The following is a 23,225-nucleotide window of genomic DNA, read 5'->3' on the forward strand; positions in this document are numbered from 1 at the left end:
ACATCCTTGTAAATTTTTTTCTGAACCCTTTCAAGTTTCACAGCATCTTTCCAAAAGGAGGAAGACCCAGAATTGAATGCTGTATTTCAAAAGTGGCCTAACCAATGTCCTGTACAGCTGCAACATGACTCCCAACTCCTGTACTCAATACTCTGACCAATAAAAGAAAGCATAACAAACACTACAGGGAGCAGCTGAACAGGCTGGGGCTGTTTTCCCTGAAGCATCAGAGGCTGAGGGGTGACCTTATAGAGGTTTACAAAATCATGAGGGGCATGGATAGGATAAATAGACAAAGTCTTTTCCCTGGGGTGGGGGAGTCCAAAACTAGAGGGCATAGGTTTAGGGTGAGAGGGGGAAAATATAAAAGGGACCTAGGGGGCAACATTTTCACGCAGAGAGTGGTACGTGTATGGAATGAGCTGCCAGAGGATGTGGTGGAGGCTGGTACAATTGCAACATTTAAAAAGGCATTTGGATGGGTATATGAATAGGAAGGGTTTGGAGGGATGTGAGCCGGGCGCTGGCAGGCGGGACTAGATTGGGTTGAGATATCTGGTCAGCATGGACAGGTTGGACCAAAGGGTCTGTTTCCGTGCTGTACATCTCTATGACTTTATGACCTCCTTCACTATCCCATTCTACCTGCGACTCCACTTTCAAGGAGCTATGAACCTGCACCCCAAGGTCTCTTTGTTCAGCAACACTCCCCAGGACCTTACCATTAAGTGGATATGTCCTGCCCTGATTTGCTTTCCCAAAATGCAGCACCTCACATTTATCTAAATTAAGCTCCATCTGCCATTCCTCAGCCCAATGGCCCATCTGATCAAGATCCTGTTGTAATCCCTTCTCTGTCTACAACATCTCCAATTTTGTGTTAAATTCTTGTTTTGAACCGAAGGTATTTGGATTGGTTTTGGGTTGACATAGTCCAAAGAAGCAGGCCATTCGGCCCAACTGGTGTTAATGCTCCTCCAATCCTATTTCAGTTCTCCTCTCATTCCTTGATGGTTTCTACTGGTCGGCGAACATCCACATCATAAGGAGGCAATAATTTGGGACTAAGAGGGAGAGAAACGACTTCACTCGAGGGAGTCTGAGAGTTGAGGGTATCCATGAATCGATTTAAGGCTGAGACAGACAGCTAATGGGTCTCTCTGGGTGTGGGGAGGGTGTGCGAGAAGGGGAGTTGAATCCCAAGTTTAGCCATGACCATATTGAGTGGCAGAACAGGCTCAATCAGCTGAAAGGTCAGGTCCCGTGTTTCTCACAGTCTCCTCCTCTCAATTCCCCTTTAAGTGCATCTATGCCAATAGAAAACAGAACAATACAGCGCAGAACAGGCCCTTCGGCCCTCGATGTTGTTCCAACCTGTGAACTAATCTAAGCCCATTCCCTACACTATCCCATCATCATCCATGTGCTTATCCAAAGACTATTTAAATGCCCCTAATGTGGCTGAGTTAACTACATTACCAGGCAGGGCATTCCACGCCCTGACCACTCTCTGAGTAAAGAACCTGCCTCTGACATCGTCTTCAATCTATCACCCCTCGATTTGTGACTATGCCCCCTCGTACAAGCTGACATCATCAGTCTTGGAAAAAGACTTGCACTGTCCATCCTATCTAATCCTCTGATCATCTTGTGTGTCTCTATCAAATTCCCATTAACCTTCTTTCCAATAGAACAAATCCAAGTCTCTCAGCCTTTCCTCATAAGACCTTCCCTCCAGACCAGGCAACATCCTGGTAAATCTCCTCTGCACCTTTTCCAATGCTTCCACATCCTCTCTGTAATGGGGCGACCGAAACTGTACACAATATTCCAAGTGCGGCTGCACTAGCGTTTTGTATAGCTGCAGCATGACATTACAGCTCCGGAACTCAATCCCTCTATCAATGAAACTTAACACACCACATGCCTTCTTAACAGCACTATCAACCTGGATGGCAACTTTCAGGGATCTATGTACATGGACTCCAAGATCCCTCTGCACATCCACACTACCAATAATCTTTCTATTGCCCCAGTACTCTGCCTTCTGTTATTCTTCCCAAAGTGCATCACCTCACATTTAGCTGCATTGAACTCCATTTGCCACCTCTCAGCCCAATTCTGCAGTTTATCCAAGTCCCCCTGCAACCTGTAACATTCTTCCACACTGTCTCCTACTCCACTGACTTTAGTGTCACCTGCAAATTTACTAACCCATCCACCTATGCCTGCATCCAAGCCATTTATAAAAATGACAAACAGCAGTGGTCCCAAAATAGATCCTTGTGGCATACCACTAGTAACCGGATTCCAGGCTGAATATCTTCCATCAACCACCACTCGCTGCCTTCTTACAGAAAGCCAGTTTCTAATCCAAACTGCTAAATCACCCTCAATCCCATGCCTCTGCATTTTCTCCAACAGCCTACCATGTGGAACCTTATCAAAGGCTTTACAAAATCCATATACACCACGTCAACTTCCCTACCCTCATCCATATGCTTGGTCTCCTCCTCAAAAAACTCAGAGGTTTGTGAGACATGACCTGCCCTTGACGAAACTATGTTGACTGTCAGCAATCAAATTGTTGCTTGCTAGATGATTATAAATCCTATCTCTTACAATCCTTTCCAAAACCTTTCCTACAACAGACGTAAGGCTCACTGGTCTATAATTACCTGGGTCATCTCTACTGCCCTTCTTGAACAAGGGCACAACATTTGCAATCCCCAAGTCCTCTGGTACTAAACCTGTAGTCAATGATGACTCAAATATCAAAGCCAAAGCCTCTGCTATCTCCTCCCTAGCTTCCTAGAGAATCGTCTGATAAATCCCATCCAGCCCAGGGGACTTGTCTACTTTCACTCCTTCTAGAATTGATAACAACTGTTCGTAACTAACCTTGATCCTTTCTAGTCTAATATCTCATACCTCATTCTTCTCTTCTACAATATTCTCCTTTTCCTGAGTGAAAACAATGAGAAATATTCATTTAGCACCTCTCTGATCTCCACAGGGTCCATACGCAACTTCCCACTTCTGTCTTTGATCGGCCCTATTCCTACCCTAATTATCCTTTTATTCCTCACATACCTATAGAAAGCTTTAGGGGTCTCCTTTATTCTATTTGCTAAAGACTGTTCGTGTCCTCTCTTTGCTCTTCTTAACTCTCTCTTTAAATCCTTCCTCGCTGATCTGTAACTCTCCATCGCCTCATCTGTACCATCTTGTCTCATCGTCACATAACCCTCCTTCTTCCGCTTAACAAGAGATTTCTGTAGTAAACCATGGTTCCCTTACCTTATCACTTCCTCCCTGCCTGACAGGGACATACCCATCAAGGACACGCAATATCTGTTCCTTAAACCAGCTCCACCTTTCGAATGTCCCCATCCCCTACATTTTGCGACCCCATTCTATGCATCCTAAGTCTTGCCTAATCGTCTTATAATTGCCCTTGCCCCATCGATAACTCTTGTTCTGTGGCGTGTACCTATCCTTTTCCATCGGTAAACAATGGTCACTCTCTCCAAAGTGCTGATCTACCACTAAATCAAACACCTGGCCTGGTTCATTACCAGGCACCAGATCCAGTGTGGCCTCCCCTCTTGTCAGCTCTTCAACATACTGTGTCAGGAAACCCTCCTGAACACATTGGACAAAAACTGATCCATCTGACATACTAGACTTATAGCATTTCCAGTCAATGTTGGACAAGTTAAATCCCCCAGATTGTTCTCCCTGTTCCTTTCACTCCTATCCAGAATGGTTTTGCCAATCCTCTCTTCCACATCCCTGGAACTCTGCGGAGGCCAATAAAAAAATTCCCAGCAGCGTGACCTCTCCTGTCCTGTTTCTAACCTCAGCCCACACTACCTCAGTAGACGAGTCCTCATCAAAAGTTCTTTCAGCCACTGTTGTACTGTCCTTGACTAACAAGGCCACACCTCCCCCTCTTTTACCGCCTCCCTGATCTTAATGAAAGATCTTCACCCTGGAACCTGCAACATCCATATCTCCGAAATGGCCACAACATCACAGTCTCAGGTACCTATCCGTGCTGCAAACTCACCCTACCTTATTCCGGATACTTCTGGCGTTGAAGTAGACACAGTTCAAACCAGCTTGCTGTCTGCCAGCATATTCCTGTGACCCCGAAATCCTGTCCCTGTCCTCCCTACTCTCATCCTCCTGTGCACTGCAACTACACCTCCAGTTCCCATTCCCTGCTGAGCTAGTTTAAACCCACCTGAATAGTACCAGCAGATTTCCCACCCAGGACATTAGTATCCCTCTGTTCAAGTGAAGGCCATCCTGTTTGTAGAGGTCTCACCTTCCTCAGAATGAGCCCCAATTATCCATGTACCTGAAACCCTCCCTCCTGCACCATCCCTGCAGCCACGTGTTTAGCTGATATCTCTCCCTATTCCTTGCCTCGCTATCACGTAGCACGGGTAACAGAGATAACAACTCTGTTCTAGCTCTCAGATTCCACCCTAGCTCCCTGAAATCCTGCCTGACATTCCTATCCCTCTTTCTACCTATGTCATTGATACCTACATGGACAATGACTTGAGGCTGGTCACCCTCACTCCCTTCAGGACCCCAAAGATACGATCCGAGACATCATGGACCCTGGTACCTGGGAGGCAACCGCGAGTCTTGGTCGTTCCCTACAAACCTTCTATCTGAGTCCCCAATGACTAACACTCTCCTCCTTTTCCTCCTTCCCTTCTGTGCAACAGGGACAGACTCTGTGCCAGACACCTTCACTCCACTGCATGCCCCTGGTAAGTCGTCCCCCCCCAACAGTGTCCAAAACGGTATACTTGTTTTTCAGGGGAACGTCTAAAGGGGGTCCCTGCACCGACTGGCTTTTCCCCCTTTGGACAGTTACCCAGCTTTCACTGTGCCTAGGAGTAACTGCTCCCCTGTAAGTCTTATCCAACACAGCCTCTGCCTCCCTTCACAAAGGTAATGAGTTCCACGTTCTCACTACCCTCTGGGCTGAAGAGTTGTGTTTTTACGTCGCTATTGTGGTTATTGATGAACATCTGACGGTAACGACCCTGAAGTTTTGATCGTACCTCACACAAAAAAAGGAACTTTTATACAGTGCATCTCTCGACCACACCCCCACACGGACTTCCCAAGAGACGGGTATTAACCACCAAAGGCACACTTTTTGCAGGGTACCTGCTGTTGTGGGTCGCTATGTCAAACCATTGCAAGTCTTTCATCACTTTAAGGAGCTCTGTCAAATCCTGCCCTGACCCTCCCCTCAAATCTTCCCAACCCCAGCCCATCTGATCTCTCATGACACCCACAACCGGCCATGTTTTGGTTGTATGTGGTGCTGCCAACATCGCCATGCTTTTCTTTACTGTTCTAGCGTCGTTAATAATGGGCCATCAAACTGTCATGGGTCAGTCTGTCGAACATACTGTTTGTAAATGAACCATTCTAAGTCAAATATTTTGTCAAATGTCAAAATTCTGTAATTGCATCCCGTCAAAGGGGGGTAAGGTTCAAATTGACCCTTAGTAGTTTCTCATAGAACCCCCGCAGTGTAGAAACAGGCAAGTCAGCCCTTGAAGCCCTCATCAAATCTCTGAAGAGCATCCCAACCAGTCCCAAACCCTATCCTATCCCCGCATAGCTAATCCACTATAGCCTGCACGCTATGGTTAATCACCCATGGCCAATCCACCCGAGCCTGCATGCTATAGTTAATCACCCATGGCCAATCCACCCTAACCTGCACACTATGGTCAATCACCCATGGCCAATCCATCCATCCCACACCCTATGGTCAATTTCCCATGGCCAATCCACCCTAGCCTGCACACTATGGTCAATCTCCCTACGCTGAATCCACCCTGGCTACACACTGTATTCAATTACCCCATGGTCAATCCACTATAGCCTGCACGCTATGGTCAATCTCCCATGGCCAATCCACCCTAATCTGTACACTATGGTTAATCAAAGTTTCTGAGAAGATTTGTAGCTCGGGTGCTCATTGTTGTGGTTCTGTTTGCCGAGCTGGGAATTTGTGTTGCAGACGTTTCATCCCCTGTCTAGGTGACATCCTCAGTGCTTGGGAACCTCCTGTGAAGCGCTTCTGTGATCTTTCCTCCGGCATTTATAGTGATTTGTACCTGCCACTTCCTGTTGTCAGTTCCAGCTGTCCGCTGCAGTGGTCGGTATATTGGGTCCAGGTCGATGTGCTTGTTGATTGAATCTGTGGATGAGTGCCATGCCTCTAGGAATTCCCTGGCTGTTCTCTGTTTGGCTTGTCCGAACTGACAGCCAGACTGCTGCGACCACTAGGACTCATAACCGCACACAAACCAACAGCCACTCTCAGACAACTCACCAGAACGAAGGACCCAATACCCAGCATGAGCAAAACCAATGTAGTGTACAAAATCCCATGCAAGGACTGCACAAAACACTACATAGGACAAACAGGAAGACAGCTAACGATCCGCATTCATGAACGCCAACTAGCCACGAAACGACACGACCAGCTATCCTTAGCAGCCACACACGCAGATGACAAGCAACATGAATTCGACTGGGACAACACTACTATTATAGGGCAAGCCAAACAGAGAACAGCCAGGGAATTCCTAGAGGCATGGCACTCGTCCACAGATTCAATCAACAAGCACATTGACCTGGACCCAATATACCGACCACTGCAGCGGACAGCTGGAACTGACAACCGGAAGCGGCAGAGACAAACCACTACAAATGCTGGAGGAAAGATCACAGAAGCGTTTCACAGGAGGCTCCCAAGCACTGAGGATGTCACCTAGACAGGGGACGAAACGTCTGCAACACAAATTCCCAGCTCGGCCAACAGAACCACAACTATGGTTAATCACCCATGGCCAATCCACTCTAACCTGCCCATCTTTGGACTGTGAGAGGAAACCTACGCAGACACAGGGAGAATGTTCAAACTCCACACAGATAGTCACCCGAGGGTGGGATTGAACCTGCGCCCTGATGCTGTGAGGCAGCAGCGCTAACCCCTGAGCCACCGATTCTGACTGGTAACTCCCGGCCCAATGAGATTCATTTAGTGACTCGCCCTTTCTCTGATCTCTTCTGTGGCTCGTGTTTTGGTGATTCCCCTCAACTGGGACCAGGTGCTGCCTGACTCTTGAAACCAAAGGGCTGGTTTGAGCGATGGCCTAGTGGTACAGGCACTAAACCATCCGCTCAGTCAATGTTAGTTCAAATCCCAACACGGCAGACGGTAGAATTGGATTTTGGTTTAAGTCAACATGTGGACTGGTGGGCATGGGATGAGTAACTGTCCCTCAATCAGCGTCAAGGAGGAACAAAATAGATGGCTACCTAGTTGTTGTCACATCCCCATTTGCGGGATTTTGCTGTGAACACTGCCTCACCATTGCGGTACTTCTTAACCTACAAAGCAAAAATGGTGGTGAAAAGCTCCTTTTTGTTCACTGCCCCTGAAATAGGAATGGGGTAGGCCATTCGGCCCCTCGAGACCGCTGCGCCATTCAACCAATCATGGCTGATCTGACGTTCCTCACATCTGCTTCCTGCCCTTACACTGTAACCCTTGATCAAGAGTCCATCTCTGTCTTAAACATACATAAGGACTGCAATGTCGTGTGCAGTTCCCGTCTCCCTCCTATCGGAAGGATGTTGAAAGGGTTCCGAAAAGCTTTACAAAGATGTTGCCAGGGGTTGGAGGGTGTGGGGGGGAGCTGAATAGGCTGGGGCTGTTTTCCCTGGAGCATTGGAGGCTGAGGGGTGACCTTATAGAGGGTTATAAAATCATAAGAGGCATGGATAGAATAAAGAGACTAGATCCTTTCCCTGGGATGGGGGACTCCAGAACTAGAGGGCTTAGGTTTAGGGTGAGAGGGGAAAGATATAAAAAAAACCTACAGGGCAACTTTTTCACACAGAGGGTGGTACGTGTATAGAATGAGCTGCCAGAGGAAGTGGTGGAGGCTGGTACAATGACAACATTTAAAAGGCATCTGGATGAGTGTATGAATAGAAAGGGTTTGGAGGGATATGGGCCAAGTGCTGGCAAATGGGACTAGATTAGTTTACTGTACAACCCCTATGGTAACATAGGGTCTTTCTCATTCACCTATTCTGGCACACTTCCAAGATATTCCCAGTAACCCAGTTTTACTTTTGTCCAGGATTTCTGGTCGGCATGCACGAGTTGGCCCGGAGGGTCTGTTTCCATGCTGTACATCTCTGTGACTCTACCCTGCCCCCACAGCTCTCTGTGGTAAGGAGTTCCAAAGACTCACGAGCCTCTGAGAGAAGAAATTCCTCCTCATCTTGGTCCTCAACGGGCACCCCTCAAATCTGAGAGTGTGCCCTCTGATCCTGAACCCTCCCGTGGAGGAGGGGGGGGCAGTCATCCTCTTAGCACTGACCCTGCCCAACGCCTTAAGAATCTGATCCGGGTGTCATTGCCATTTCACAGCCCTCTCCTTGGATACAAGCTGATTGGCTGTTTCAGAGGGCAGTTAAGAGTCAACTCTGGGTCTGGAGTCACATGTAGGCCCATTCCGGGTGAGGTCTGACGTCCAGACAGTAACAATAGTTTCAACATTACTTTTTGATTTCTGGATTTGTTTTACAATTGAAACTGAATTCAGGTACAGGTGGGTTTTGAACCCAACTCGCTAAGACATCACCTGACTAGCGACCGTGCCACTAAGCCATCTCCTGACCCAAGATAAGTGTAATATTTTTTCGGATTGGGCGCGGGACCTGGACCACAGCTATTTACCATGTGACTGTTTGTTTCCCACTCAAACGCATACTCTTTTTCCCAAGTGGCTATTTGCTTTGGCCTACACAATCTTCTCATGCTTGGCAAGGGCTGGTCGCGAATCGTGCTAAATTCAGATCCTCCCACGGGTATAACCTCCCTCTTCAACCAGACCCTCCTCGCAGCTGTCTCCCAGGGTGATGCTGCTTTGAGTGCTACTAGGTCCCCAGGACTTTGGTGGCTCAGTGGTTAGCACTGCTGCCTCACAGCGGCAGGGACCCGGGTTCAAGCCCACCCTCAGCCAACTGTCTGTGTGGAGTTTGCACATTCTCTCTGTGTGGGTTTCCTCCTACAGTCCAAAGGTGTGCAGGTTAGGGTGGATGAGAAATGTGGGGTGACAGGGGGTTGGGTCTGGGTCAGTGTGAACGTGATAGGCTGCTCCCAAACTGTAGGGATTCTATGATGCCATTTCCCGCCCCCCCCCCAACCTGACTCTTATCACGAGGGGAGGTCAGGAAATCTCATTAGCTTTGGTGATTTTTCTGAGCGAATGATCTAAATTGTTAGAAGCATCGGGGCAGAATGGCAGTTCAGTGGTTAGCACTGCTACCTCACAGCGTCAGGGACCTGGATTCGATTCCCATGTGGAGTTTGTCCATTCTCCCTCGTGCCTGTGTGGGTTTCCTCCCAAAGATGTGCAGGATAGATGGATTGGCCGTGGGAAATTGCCCGTAGTGTCCAGGGCTGTGTAGGTCAGGTGCATTAGCCACAGGAAATGCAGGGTTATAGAGATAGGGGATGGGAGTCTGGGTTGGATGTTCTTCGGAGGATCGATGTGGACTCGTCGGGCCGAACGGCCTGCTTCCACACTGTGGGGATTCGATTCTACGATCTACGTGCAGACTAGGTAGATTGATCACGTGAAATTGCCCCGCAGTATCCAGGGATGTGTGGGTTAGTCATGGTGAAACCCCATGTGAGGTGAGTCATGCTGAGATGTGCTTCAGAGGGTCAGTGCAGACTAAATGGGCTGAATGACCTCCCCTTGCACTGGGGGGATTCTAAGAACTTTAGTGATTAACTAAGCGAATGGGGGTCAAATTGTTGTCAAATTCAGTTCGTGTGGGAAATTGCTCTTTGCTAGCCAGCAATATACTACCATGGCGACTGAGTGACACACTCTGCTCACACAGAAACAGGAATTGAATTGAATTGAACTTAATGTCACGTGTGCCAAGGCACAGTGAAACGTTTTGTCGTGTGAGCAATACTGGAATGGCTGGAGAAACTCAGAAACTCTGCAGGATCTGCGGAGAGAGAGAGAGAGAGACAAGGTTAACGGTTTGGAGCCAGAGAAGGGACACTGGACTTGTGATGTTAATTGTGCTTTCTCTCTCCGCCAATGCTACCAGACCTGGTGAGCTTCTCCAGCGCTTTCTGCTTCTGTTTAACTCCTTCAGCTACCTTGCCTTTTTGTACAGCGCCCATTCGTTGTGAGGTTGCCAATGTTGGAGAGATTGATGGCCGCAGCTGCTGGAGAAATCAGAGTTGATGAAGGGTGACGCTGGAAAGAAACGCACAGCAGGTTAGGCAGCATCTGAGGAGCTAGAGAGTCACCATTTCAGGCTTAACCCTTGTTCAGGGCTCTACTGTCTTGCTCCTCAGATGCTGTGCTGTGTAAATTTAACCATCGTCCCCAAACAGTTTTGAGCACAGCGGGTCTGGAGTGACACTGTGCTGAGGGTGTGCTGCACTGTCAGGGGGACAGTTTCTTACTTGGGATGCTACGTGGAGTTTCAGCCTACGCTCATAGCTGGATGTAAAGTATTTTAGAAAAGAATGTGAGAATTTGGCTTGGAGACCTCCCTTAGCAATGTCCCCGAAACGCAACTGAAAAGTAGAAAACACTGACCAAATCAGGGAGCGAAACAGGGTTTCAGCTCTACAGTGAGAGCTGAATGTTAAACACAGGCTGAAAGTGTTGGAGCAAATCTGCAAGTTTGGCACCATTTGTGTAAATAGAGAGAGGAAAACGGTTAACTATTGCACTCCAATGAGTGTAGTCTTAATCTGAGAGGAGGTGATGGCCTAGTGGTATTATCACTGGCCTGCTAATCCATGGGACCTGGGTTCAAATCCCACCACAGCAGGGATCCAATAAAAATCTGGCATCTAATGATGATCATGAAACTGTTATTTGGGGAAAAGTCCACCTGGGTCACTAATGTTCTTGAGGGAAGGAAGCTGCTATCCTTCCCTGGTCTGGCCTACACATGACTCCAGCAGTGGGCTTGTCGCTAAACTGCTCTCTAGGCAATAAAGGGTGAATAATGGGTTAAAAAAAAACCCTGTAAAGCCAGCTTGTCTGATCCAGGTCCCAGGATAACCAGAACTGTGGATGCTGCAAAACAGAAATTGCTGGAGAAGCTCAGCAGGTCTGGCAGCATCCGTGGAGAGAAATCAGAGTTCATGTTTCAGGTCCAGTGACTCTTCCTCAGAACTGAAACGATAGCTCTTGATTTCTCTCCCCATATGCGGCCAGACATGAAGAGTTTTTCCAGCAATTTCCGTCTATGCTTTTATTAGTCCTGGGTTTTTTTCTGCTTACCATAAGCACCAACATATCTCTGCAGGATTACTCACCTCACAGACACAATAATAAAACATAGTTTCCTATTATGTCCTTCAGTTCACAGAAGTTTGCACTGTTTCCACCAAACCCACAGCCTCCCCCCAACTAGTGACCAACAAGAGACTGGAATTAATCGATTGTTCCCATAAATACAAACAAAGAAATCATTTCTGGGAAAGTGTGGTTCAGAGGGACTGACTCACTGACTGACTGCAACGTCATCAGCCTGAGACAATCCTCAGAAACAGAATTGCATACCTGAACTACAATTGTGGAGTTCCTAAAAATACTGAGGGAAAACTAGGGTGGGTGCAGTCAGAGAATCCCTACAGTGTGGGAGCAGGCCATTCAGCCCATCCGACTCAGACACAGACCCTCTGAAGAGGATCCCACCCAGACCCACACTTGCCCACCTCTCATCGCCTCAGGGAATCTCCCATCCACAGCCCCCAACCCTCATTGTCCGATTCTACCTGAAGATTCACAAACTTGACTAGCCCGGTCGCCCCATTGTCTCAGCCTGCGCCTGTCCCACTGAACTCATCCCTTCCTACCTTGACACCATCCTGTCCCCCTTAGTCCAGGAACTCCCCACCTACGTCCGTGACACCCCCATGCCCTTCACCTCCTCCAAGATTTCTGTTTCCCCGGCTCCCAACGCCTCATCTGAAGGAAAAACGCCTCATATTCTGCCTTGGAATCCTGCAACCACACCGGATAAATGCGGATTTCAACAGCTTCCTCATTTTCCCTCCGCCCACATTATCCCAGTCCCAAGCATCCAACTCGGCACCGCCCTCCACACCTGTCCAACACTCGCCCCTTTAACCTATCACCTTCACGCTCACCTTCATCCACCTATTGCGTTCTCAGCTACCTTCCCCCCCACCCACCCCCCATTGATCTCTCAACCCCACCCCACAATCCTCATTCCTGACGAAGGGCTTATGCCCAAAATGTCGATTCTCCTGCTCCTCGGATGCTGCCTGACCTGCTGTGCTTTTCCAGCAACACACTCTCAACTCTGATCTCCAGCATCTGCAGTCTCCATATTCCCCATGGCCAATCCACCCTAACCTGCACATCCCTGGGCACTATGGGACAATTTAGCATGGCCAATCCACCCTAACCTGCTCATCTTTGGACTGTGGTAGGAAACCGGAGCACCCGGAGGAAACCCACACAGACACAGGGAGAACGTGCAAACTCCACACAGACAGTTACCCAAGGCTGGAATCGAACTTGGGACTCTGGCGCTAACCACTGAGCTACCGTACCACCCCAAATTCCTATTCCTTACGTTTTTATCCTTGGGGAAAGTAAGGTTGGGTATTTTTTAAAAAAGTAATCAATAAATTAGAGGCTCACTCCAGTACGTTATTCCTTGACATTTGAAAAGTGCAATAGGCTTGGGTACCTAGGTGAGGGGGTGACCTCTAGATCAGGTTGGTGTGCCCATCACAGTTGAATAGATGGACGCACACCTCTAGTCTCAAACACTGGGCATTGAGAGATCAGCATGTATGGAATGAGCTGCCAGAGGAAGTGGTGGAGGCTGGTACAATTCCAGCATTTAAAAGGCATCTGGATGGGTACATGGATAGGAAGGGTTTGGAGGGATATGGGCCAAGTGCTCGCAAAAGGAATTAGTTTAGGATATCTGGTCGTCATGGACGAGTTAGACCGAAGGGTCTGTTTCCGTGCTGTGTACACCTCTGTGACTGAGTCGACCCTGCGGGTTTTAAGGGCAAGGTGGCAATCCTTCCTCCATGACCAAAGGTACTGTAACGGGAATCCCCACCAAAATAACCGAATCTCTTCTGTTTTCCAGGCGGGGTTTCACGTGACGGGACGTCAACTTGCAAATTTCCCGAGTAGGTTGGATCCCCCCACTCCGCCGCCAAACTTTACAGCGATTGGGAAAAGGATACACATTGGGGAATATAACAGCGCCCTTCCATCGCCACAGACCAGACTCCATTGGAAGCAGTGCGCCCGCCCCTCCCCCCCTCACTCCCCTGACTGGCTTTGTTCATGGAAACTGGTTGAGCCCTAGCGGGGAGCACTGTCCCACACCGTTGACTGGGTGGCGTGCGTTTCAGGCGATGGGTTCGTCCGGGAGATTGGCGACACCGATGGCCTGAGCGCTCCCCTGCCCCGCATCTCACTCCCCCCCTCCCCCCCCCCCCACCCCCATCCCCCGCCCACAACCTCCCGCCGAAGAAAATGTGCAACGTTAGCGATGAGAGCTGCGACGTGGACTCCCGGCTGGACAGCCTCTTCCCTCCGACGCTGTACATCTTCGTCATCGTCATCGGGCTCCCCACCAACTGCCTGGCCCTCTGGGCGGCCTACCTGCAGGTCAAGCAGAGGAACGAGCTGGGGGTTTACCTCCTCAACCTCTCCATCTCCGACCTGCTCTACATCGCCACCCTGCCGCCGTGGATCAACTACTTCCTCCACCAGGACAACTGGATCCTGGGCCCGGAGTCCTGCAAGCTCTTTGGCTTCATCCTCTACACCAACATCTACATCAGCATCGCCTTCCTCAGCTGCATCTCAGTCGACCGCTACTTGGCCGTGGCCCACCCGTTGAGGTTCGCCAAGATCCGTCGGGTCAAGACGGCAGTGGTCACGAGCGTGGTGGTCTGGACGATCGAGATCGGCGCCAACTGCGCCCCACTCTTCCACAATGAGCTCTTCGAAGACCGCTTCAACCACACCTTCTGCTTTGAGAAGTACCCCATGGAAAAGTGGGTGGCCCAGATGAACCTCTACCGCGTCTTCATCGGGTTCCTCTTCCCCTGGATCCTAATGTTGTTTTCCTACCAGGGCATCCTCAAGGCCATCAAGGGCAACCTGTCCACCGAGAAGGGGGAGAAGGTGAAGATCAAACGCCTGGCCCTCAGCCTCATCGTCATCCTCCTGCTCTGCTTCGCGCCATACCACATCATCCTGCTCCTGAGGAGCGTCATGTACCTGAGCAGGCCGTGGGACTGCAGCTTCGAGGAGAACATCTTCACGGCCTACCACGTCTCGCTGGCCCTGACCAGCCTGAACTGCGTGGCCGACCCCATCCTGTACTGTCTGGTGAATGAGGGCGCCCGCAGTGACATGACCAAGGGCCTGGCGCCGCTCCTGAAGTTCTTCGCCAGCTCCAAGTCGACGGATATTGCCCGGTCCGTCACCCTGGACACCCCTCTCTCCTCCAAAAAATCCCAATATTTCAACATTGAGCTGGTGGTACTGCGGGAGGACTGTATTCAAATGAAGACTTTGAGTTTATAAAGAATGAAGGACTAAAAAAATAAAATCCAAGGGTTGAATGTTGTTTTAGTATTGTTAGCATCATAAATGTATTTTTATAACAATCCTGTATGCGGCAATGATTTTTATTTTAAAAGAAACCTTATTTAAATCATTTTGAACTGCTGAGTAACCCTCCCATCAGGCCTCCATTTTCTTTCCTGCCGTCTATTTTGAGATTTACTTTGTCTCCTTCTCCCTTGCCGTACTTCCTGTGGCCACTGGAGGGTGGGGTGGGGGGGGCGTGCTTAGGATGGGCCAAGATGGCTGCCATGCCAACCGCAAGGCATACCGACTGGGGTCGGGTGGATTCCTGGAGTTTTCATCACATGGTCACTCTTTCTACCAATGGCCTTCCAGCACATCCACTGGGGGGGAGGGGCCAACTAGGCATCACTCTGTCATCCAATCGGGTGACAGCCAGGCTCTCAGGTGAGCCACCGTTTTCCCATGGGAGGTTCCTCCACGGTGGCTGCCAACACTGGGATTCATCTCCAGTTCCTGGAGCCTCCAGGAACACTAGACCCTCTGTCCACAATCTGACATCTACTGCATGCCTCCATGTGGGTGCTCTGTCAAAATGGAGGTGTGTGGTGGGAAAACGGAACCCCATCCTAAATATCTGGGCAGCCCTCGTACCCAGTCGTCACCCGTTTGTCAGCAAAACTGTTTAAGGTGCTTGATGTGTTTGGCTAATACGTTAAAATGGATTGAAGATTGTCCTTGGATAACTGTTCTTTGCTTTAATTCTTTCACAGGATGTGTGCATCACCAGCTAGGTTAACCAACCCTAATTGCCCCTTGAGAAGGTGGTGGTGAGCTGCCTTCTTGAACCACGACGGTCCTTGTGGTATAGGGACACCCTTAGGGAGGGAGTTCCAGGATTTTGGCCTAGTGGCGTTGAAGGAATGGCAATATACTTCCAAATCGGGATGGGGAAGTCGGACATTTGCACCAATTGTGGTGTTCCCATGCTTCTGCTGCCCTTGTCCGTCTAGATGTTGGAAGTCATGAGTTTTGAAGGTGGTGTCTGAGGAGGTGTGGTGAGATGCTGCAGTGCATCTTGTAGATGGTACACACTGCTGCGACTGAGGGTTGATGGTGGAAGGGACTGTATGTCGAAGGTGGTGGATGTGGGGCCAATCAAGCAGGGGGGACTGCTTTGTCCTGGATGGTGTTGAGCTTCTTGAGTGTTGTTGGAGCTGCCCCCATCCAGGGCAAAGTGGGGGGTGGGGTATTCCATTGCACTCTTGTCTTGTGCCTTGTAGATGGTGGGAGTCCAGATTCGAGTGGTGCTGGACAGGAGGTCAGGCAGCATCCGAGGAGCAGGAAAATCGACGTTTCAGGCAAAAGCCCTTCATCAGGAATTGTAGACGGTGGACAGGGTTTGGGGAGTCAGGGGGTGAGTGACTTGCTGAAGGATTCCAACCTCTGACCTGCTCTTGTAGCCCCAGGATTAATACAGTCGATCCAGTTGAGTTCCTGGTCAATGTTCAGCCCTGCTGATGTTGAGGGTGGGTGAAATTCAGTGACAGAAGTGCCACAGGTCACCTGTCCAGACTCGGACAGAACCAAATATCAAACTGAGGAAGTTGTTTTCACTCTGCTTCTTTGCTGAGGAATGAGTACGCCAGGGCCAATCTCAATACCCCAGAGGTGAGGTGAGAACCACCTCTCTCCCTACGTCCTTGCAGTATGATCAAGAGTTGATTCCTACCCCGCTTTCCCTTCCCCGTCCATAGTCTAGGGCACTGAGGCCACTGCCAGTCCTCCCCCTTGGCACCCCTTCAACCTCACAAAAGCAACACTGCACGTGGGATCCTCCAAGATGGAGCCTTGGGCAATTCCTGAGCTGCCAATACTGACCGATGCCATCAGCTGCCAAGGCCTTAAACCTTTGATATGACACAAAGAACTAACCAGCTGCAGAGGCAAAGACCGCTGAAGACACCATCTATCATTTCTGCGGTGCTACCAGTGCGCCAGACTCGGAACAGACCCGCCAGCCCGAGACTGGGTACCCACAAGGCACCAGCAGAATCATACTCTGACAAACCCACAACCTGGCGGACTGGTGTGGCCCCTCCCCTACTCTCCCACCGACGCAACTCCACGCCACGAGGAAAACACCAGGCAAACCCGACAAAAGCAACAGGGTGAGGCCGCGACAGCATTGATTGCTAAACAGCTTGGCGTAGCAGGCCGTGGTAGAGCAAAGTGATCCCACCACCAACCAGGAGGAAGTGGGGTCTGCAGATGCTGGAGATCAGAGCGTGGCGCTGGAAAAAGCACAGCAGCATCCCAGGAAGAGGAGAATCGATGTTTCGGGCAAAAGCCCTTCATCAGGAATCCACCACCAACCAGACCAGGTCTAAGCTCTGCAGCGCTGCCACATCCAGTCGGGAATGATGGTGGGCGATGAACTGACTGGAGGAGGAAGATCTTCAACTGATTTGGAGACTGCAACTGACTCCTGCAGCCGGAGTGGCCAGGGAACAGTCCACCTCCAGAGGATCCCAGCCAAACCAGTCGCCAGTCTTCAGCTAAGTCAACTCACTCTCCACTGCAGCAAGAAACGGTTGAAGGTACAGCATACAGTGAAGATGGTGGTCCCTTGACAAATGTTCCAGCTGTCATTCTGAAGACCCATGCTCCAGACAGTCTGTGCAGCGTGTGACTGAGATTTGCACTGCGGGTGGGAAGGAAGCATATTTTGTCACCTCCTCCAGCGCCCACACCGCCCCCTCTCTCCACTCCCATTGAGGAAAGTGGCAAATCAGAGCTCAGCTCTGTGCCGTGATCTCATTGTCCAATAGTTTCCAGTCTTGAGCGATGACTGAAGAAAATCTAAACCAACCCTTGAGCCAACTGATGAACTAATAGCTCAGGGCTAGCTCAGTGGTTAGTGCTGCTGCCTCACAGCGCCAGGGACCCAGGTTCGATTCCACCCTTGGGTGACAGTCTGTGTACAGTTTGTACATTGTCTCTGTGTTTCCTCTCTCAGCCCAAGTGGGTGGGTTGGCTGTGCACACTTGCCCCTGTAGTGCCAGGGCACATGTGGATTAGTCATGGGAAGTACAGGGCTGGGATACCCTTTGGAGGACTGGTGTAGACTTGATGGGCCAAATGGCTTATTTTTGCACTGTGGGGATTCTATACGACAAGAAGAAGGCACTTTTCACAAAAAATGCTTATCAAACAACAACGTTTGATTTCTGTGTCTTGAGGAATCTAGGCCTGTAGAGGGGCAAGAGAAGAGGGAGATGGATTATCAATTCCAGCTTGTACAATAGAGTCACAGAGATGTACAGCACAGAAACAGACCCTTCGGTCCAACCCGTCCATGCTGACCAGATATCCTAAAGTAATCTTGGCCCATTTGCCAGCACTTGGCCCATATCCCTCCAAACCCTTCCTATCCATATACCCATCCAGATGCCTTTTAAATGTTGTCATTTTAACAGCCTCCACCACTTCCTCTGGCAGCTCATTCCATACATGCACTACCCTCTGTATGAAAACATTGCCCCATATATCTTTCCCCTCTCACCTTCAACCTATGCCTTCTAGTTTTGGATTCCCCTACCCCAGGGAAAAGACCTTGGTTGTTCACCCTATCCACGCCCCTCCTGATTTTATAAACCTTTATAAGGTCATCCCTCAGCCTCCGACGCTCCAGGGAAAACAGCCCCGGCCTATTCAGCCTCTCCCTATCGCTCAAACCCTCCAACCCTGGCAACATCCTTGAATATTCTTTCTTCACACTTTCAAGTTTCACAACATCTTTCTTATAGCAGGGAGACCAGAACTGAACACAGTACTCAAGGGCGGTAGATGTTGGTAACTGCTGTCCCGATTTCTGTTATAAAAGAGTAGGAAGGGATTTGGGTGAGGAGGTGGGTATTTGGAGTTAGGACATTAGTCAGCCATGATCTTCCAGAACAGCAGAACATATTAGAAGGGCCGAATGGCTTCCCCCATCCCTTATTGGTTAAGATTTACAACCAGCCACCGTAAGAAGATATTGAGGCCAGTGAACAGAAGCTTGGTTAAAGCTTTTTGTGAAGGATATTAATGAAGGAGGGAATTCCAGAGCTTGGGATCCAAGCGGCTGAAGGTACGGCTGCCAATAAAACTAGGAGATGTGCAGAGATGAAAATGTGTTGCTGGAAAAGCGCAGCAGGTCAGGCAGCATCCAAGGAACAGGAGAATCGACGTTTCGGGCATAAGCCCTTCTTCAGGAATGAGGAAAGTGTGTCCAGCAGGCTAAGATAAAAGGTAGGGAGGAGGGACTTGGGGGAGGGGCGTTGGAGATGCGATAGGTGGAAGGAGGTCAAGGTGAGGGTGATAGGCCGGAGTGGGGTGGGGGCGGAGAGGTCAGGAAGAAGATTGCAGGTTAGGAAGGCGGTGCTGAGTTCGAGGGATTTGGCTGAGACAAGGTGGGGGGAGGGGAAATGAGGAAACTGGAGAAATCTGAATTCATCCCTTGAGCCAACCTGAGAATGAGAGAGACATCTGCCTCAGCACCTGTGAGAATTTGGGATAAAATTCTCATAGCAAGACAGAAATTGGAATTGCTGCTGTCCCTCAGATTCTGAAGTCACTATTGAAGGCCACAATTTAGAAAAATTAAATATTTGCATTAATCTTCCAAACACTAGGTGTCAGTAGTGTGTTTTGTGAACTAAGATGAGGGGGGGGGGTGTTATCTTGCATCTAAAAATTGGTCTGCGTTAATTTTTGTGTTGAGATTCATGATCTTATTTTACCTATTGAGGTGGAGAAAGGTAGAGGTCAGCATTTATAGGTAAATTCTGGACAGAGTTAGTTGTTCAATGACCATTGATGGGTCCACATTTGCCTGCATTAGGCCCATATCCCTCTAAACTGTTCCTGTTCAGATACCTGTCCAAATGTCTTTTAAAATATCACTGCACTCCAGGATCTAGGCAAGAAAGTGCAGTTGAGGCTTCGGTCAGATGGGTCAAGGCCTCACCGCAGGGTATGATAGGCTTCTTCCTGCTCCTACATTCTACATCCGCAGGTGTGGCTCCCTGGTGTCAGTCACTAGCTGCCCCCTCCCCACCTGCCAGGTTTCCACCCCAGTGGTGAACTCCAGGTGTGTCACCAGGCCGCCTACAGGGGGCACTTACCTGTCGTGAATCAGGTGGATGTTGCGGCAGGGCACGGTGGCTCAGTGGTTATCCATACGGCATCGGGGACCCGGGTTCCATTCCAGTCTTGGGCGACTGTGTGGAGTTTGCACGTTCTCCTCCGTAATCCAAAGATGTCCAGGTTAGGGTGGACTGGCCGTGCTAAATTGTCCATAGTATTTGGGATGTGTAGGTTAGGTGCATTAGTCAGGGGTAACCGTAGAGTAATGGGGGAGGGGAATGGGTCTTGTTGGGCTGAAGGGCCTGTGGTGCCAATCTGTCTTCACCTCTCAAACACAGGGGCGATCTGACTGAGGGGCAGAAAATGAAGAAATGGGGTGGAGGGGGGAAGGGTGGTAGATTGTGAGAACCTTTTCCCCAGAGCAGACATGTCTATTCCCAGACAGCACGAGCTTAAGGTAAGGGGTTTGCACGTTTGCCCCGTGTCTGCACAGGTTTCTTCCGGATGCTCCAGTTTCTTCCCACACAGTCCAAAGATGTGCAGGTTAGGGTGCATTGGCCGTGCTAAATTGTCCCATAGTGTCCAGGGATGAGCAGGTTAGGGTGGATTGGCCATGCTAAATTGTCCCATAGTGTCCAGGGATGTGCAGGTTTGGGTGGATTGGCCATGCTAAATTGTCCCATAGTGTCCAGGGATGTGCAGGTTTGGGTGGATTGGCCGTGCTAAATTGTCCCATAGTGTCCAGGGATGTGCAGGTTTGGGTGGATTGGCCATGCTAAATTGTCCCATAGTGCCCAGGGATGTACAGGTTAGGGTGGATTGGCCATGGTTAGAAATTGGTATGGAGGAGGTCTGAGCAAACAGTTTTTCACCTGGAGGGGTGATAGAAATATGAAATGTGCTAACCGAGGAGGTGGTGGAGGTACCTTTGTCACATTTAAGAAGCATCTGGGTGAGCACTTAAATTGCCCGGCCACAGTAAATGTAGCAAGTGCATGTAAATGGGATGAGTGTCATTTGGTATTTGCTGGTCAGCACAGTTATGGTGGGCCGAAGGGCCTGTTTCCATGCTGTACGACTCTATAGCTGACATTCCCCACACCCTCACCTCCCAAGCCACCTAGACAGGGCAAAAAGGTGAGTGAGTATAATCTTGATAAAGTGAGAGTCCAAACTCTCTCAGGAGGACAGAGCAAGGTGAATGGGACTGCTCGGTGGAGAGGTAGTATAGGCGTATTGGGCTGAATGGCCTCCTTCTGAGTCCTAAATGAAGAATGCCCACTCTGACCAAGTACCCCCAGAGGTACCACCCAGTGTAAGCTGGCATTCTTAAGGGAGAGCAGAGAAAAACCACCTCTTCAAATCAATTTTAACAGGGGAGTGAGGTTGTTACTCGTGAGTGCAATGATCTGTGCATACTGCAGCGCCTGTCACCATAGAAACGTTTACTCTAGAACCTGTTCCAACGCTCCAGGGATTGTTGCTCTCAGGATTTCACTCCCAGGACTGTTACTCAATAAATTATTACTCCTGGATTCATTCCTCTGGGAATGTTGCTCCAGGGAACATTATCATCTGGACTGTTACTCAATAAATTATTACTCCTGGATTCATTCCTTCGGGAATGTTGCTCCAGGGAACATTATCATCTGGACTGTTACTCAATAAATTATTACTCCTGGATTCATTCCTTCGGGAATGTTGCTCCAGGGAATATTATCATCTGAACTGTTACTCCAAGGATTGCGCCTCAGGGATTGTTACTCCAGGGGACTGTTAGTCCACAATTATTCCTCCAGGGATTGTTTCTCTGGGAATGTTACTCAGGATATGTTACCGTCTGAACTGTTACTCCCTGACTTCAGGGGATGTTACTCTCTGAACTGTTGTTCCGCTGAGAATGTTACTCAGGACATGTTACTGTGAGAACTGTCACTCCAGGAATTGACGCCCTGGGACCACTTTCGCTCCAGGGACTGTTACTCCTGACCTGCAAAGTGTCTGTCAGTTGGTGAAGAAGCCTCTTCTGCTGCTGAACCAGCTCTCTTTAACCGCAAGACCATGAGCTCAATGTTGTCCTTTCAAAATGGTCTTTGAGGCTGCCGCTGCGCACTGGCATTTGATGTCGACCCACTGCCGGCCTAGCCGAGAGACGTCATCCTCCGAGTTCGTAGAAGAGATCTCTGAGGGGAGGAGGGAGGTCACGTGGCAAATATCCCAGGATTCCTAGGGGGGAGAGGAAGATGTCAAAGACCGTTGGGTTCCAATCCGTCCAGGAAGACCGCCCAGCACACTCCAGGCGCCCATTGCTCAAGGAATTCCCGGAGCTCCCGTGTTCCCTGCAGGATGCTGGAATGACTTTGAGCTGGCCGTCGGTCTATATCTCCCCCCCACCCGGCCCCAGGGGGCAAGGATGTTGGTGAGAAGCAGAGGAGCCTCAAGTGAAGTCAACACGGACTCAGACGGAAGCAAGAACGGACTGCATTTGTGCGACGCCAGTAACATCCTTGGGATGTCCCAATTCTGCTGGGGGCAGCCAATGAGCAGTGGCGAGGTGGGAAAGTTGGCATCTGATTGACACACATACACCCCAACACACACACACTCTCTCTCACTCTCACTTACACACTCTTACACACACCCGCACTCACTCTCTCACACAATACAGGCACATACACACAGACACACACGAACATACACACAGACTCACACACTCTCACACACACATTCTCATACACACACACACACTCTTACATACACTGACACACACGCACTCTCTCACGCATACAGGCACATACACACATACAGACACACACGTTTATCTCACACATACGTACAGACAGACACACGCTCTCTCACACACACACACACACACACACACACACGTTGAGGGCGGAACCTTAATCAGGGCCACCAGAGAGAACTTGTCTGCCTTTTGTTGAATTTTTTGCCTCCATCTGAGAAATGAGCCTTGGTTTCTTCTCTCATCCCAGAGCTCGATAATATTTTCCCTCCCGTTGGTATTTAAATGACCACACCTTGGTGTCAATGCCCCTTTCTCAGTGGTGCCAATGCGTTTGAGATCTGCCTCGATCCCCCCTTGCTGTAGCGGCATGTGCCACATTCTGAACACTGTCTGGGTAAAAGCAGCTTCCCCCCAAATTCCCCTGTTGGCTTTATTACAGTGACCATCCCAACAGGTGGTAAGGTGGCTCAGTGGTTAGCACTGCTGCCTCACAGTGTCAGGGACCCAGGTTCGGTTCCAGCCTCAGGCGACTGTCTGTGTGGAGTTTGCACATTCTCCCCGTGTCTGTGAGGGATTCCTCCCACAATGTAAAGATGTGCAGGTCAGGGTGGATTGGCCGTGCTAAATTGTCCCATGTCGTG

The 23,225-nt window shown here is 49.7% G+C and overlaps 1 protein-coding gene across 2 annotated transcripts in view; it reads left to right on the forward strand.

Moving 5' to 3' along the window:
* Positions 1-14,944, forward strand: part of LOC132836600 (G-protein coupled receptor 4-like) — an 83,878-nt gene extending 68,934 nt beyond the window's left edge. For both annotated transcript variants that reach the window (XM_060855986.1, XM_060855987.1), the window contains exon 2: positions 13,249-14,944. In XM_060855986.1, the coding sequence (XP_060711969.1) occupies positions 13,644-14,705 (1,062 nt within the window). In that variant the 5' untranslated portion in view covers positions 13,249-13,643 and the 3' untranslated portion in view covers positions 14,706-14,944. The remainder of the gene's footprint in view (positions 1-13,248) is intronic.
* Positions 14,945-23,225: the final 8,281 nt, after the last annotated feature.

Source organism: Hemiscyllium ocellatum, chromosome 47, assembly GCF_020745735.1.
Source record: "Hemiscyllium ocellatum isolate sHemOce1 chromosome 47, sHemOce1.pat.X.cur, whole genome shotgun sequence".
Classification (NCBI taxonomy): domain Eukaryota; kingdom Metazoa; phylum Chordata; class Chondrichthyes; order Orectolobiformes; family Hemiscylliidae; genus Hemiscyllium; species Hemiscyllium ocellatum.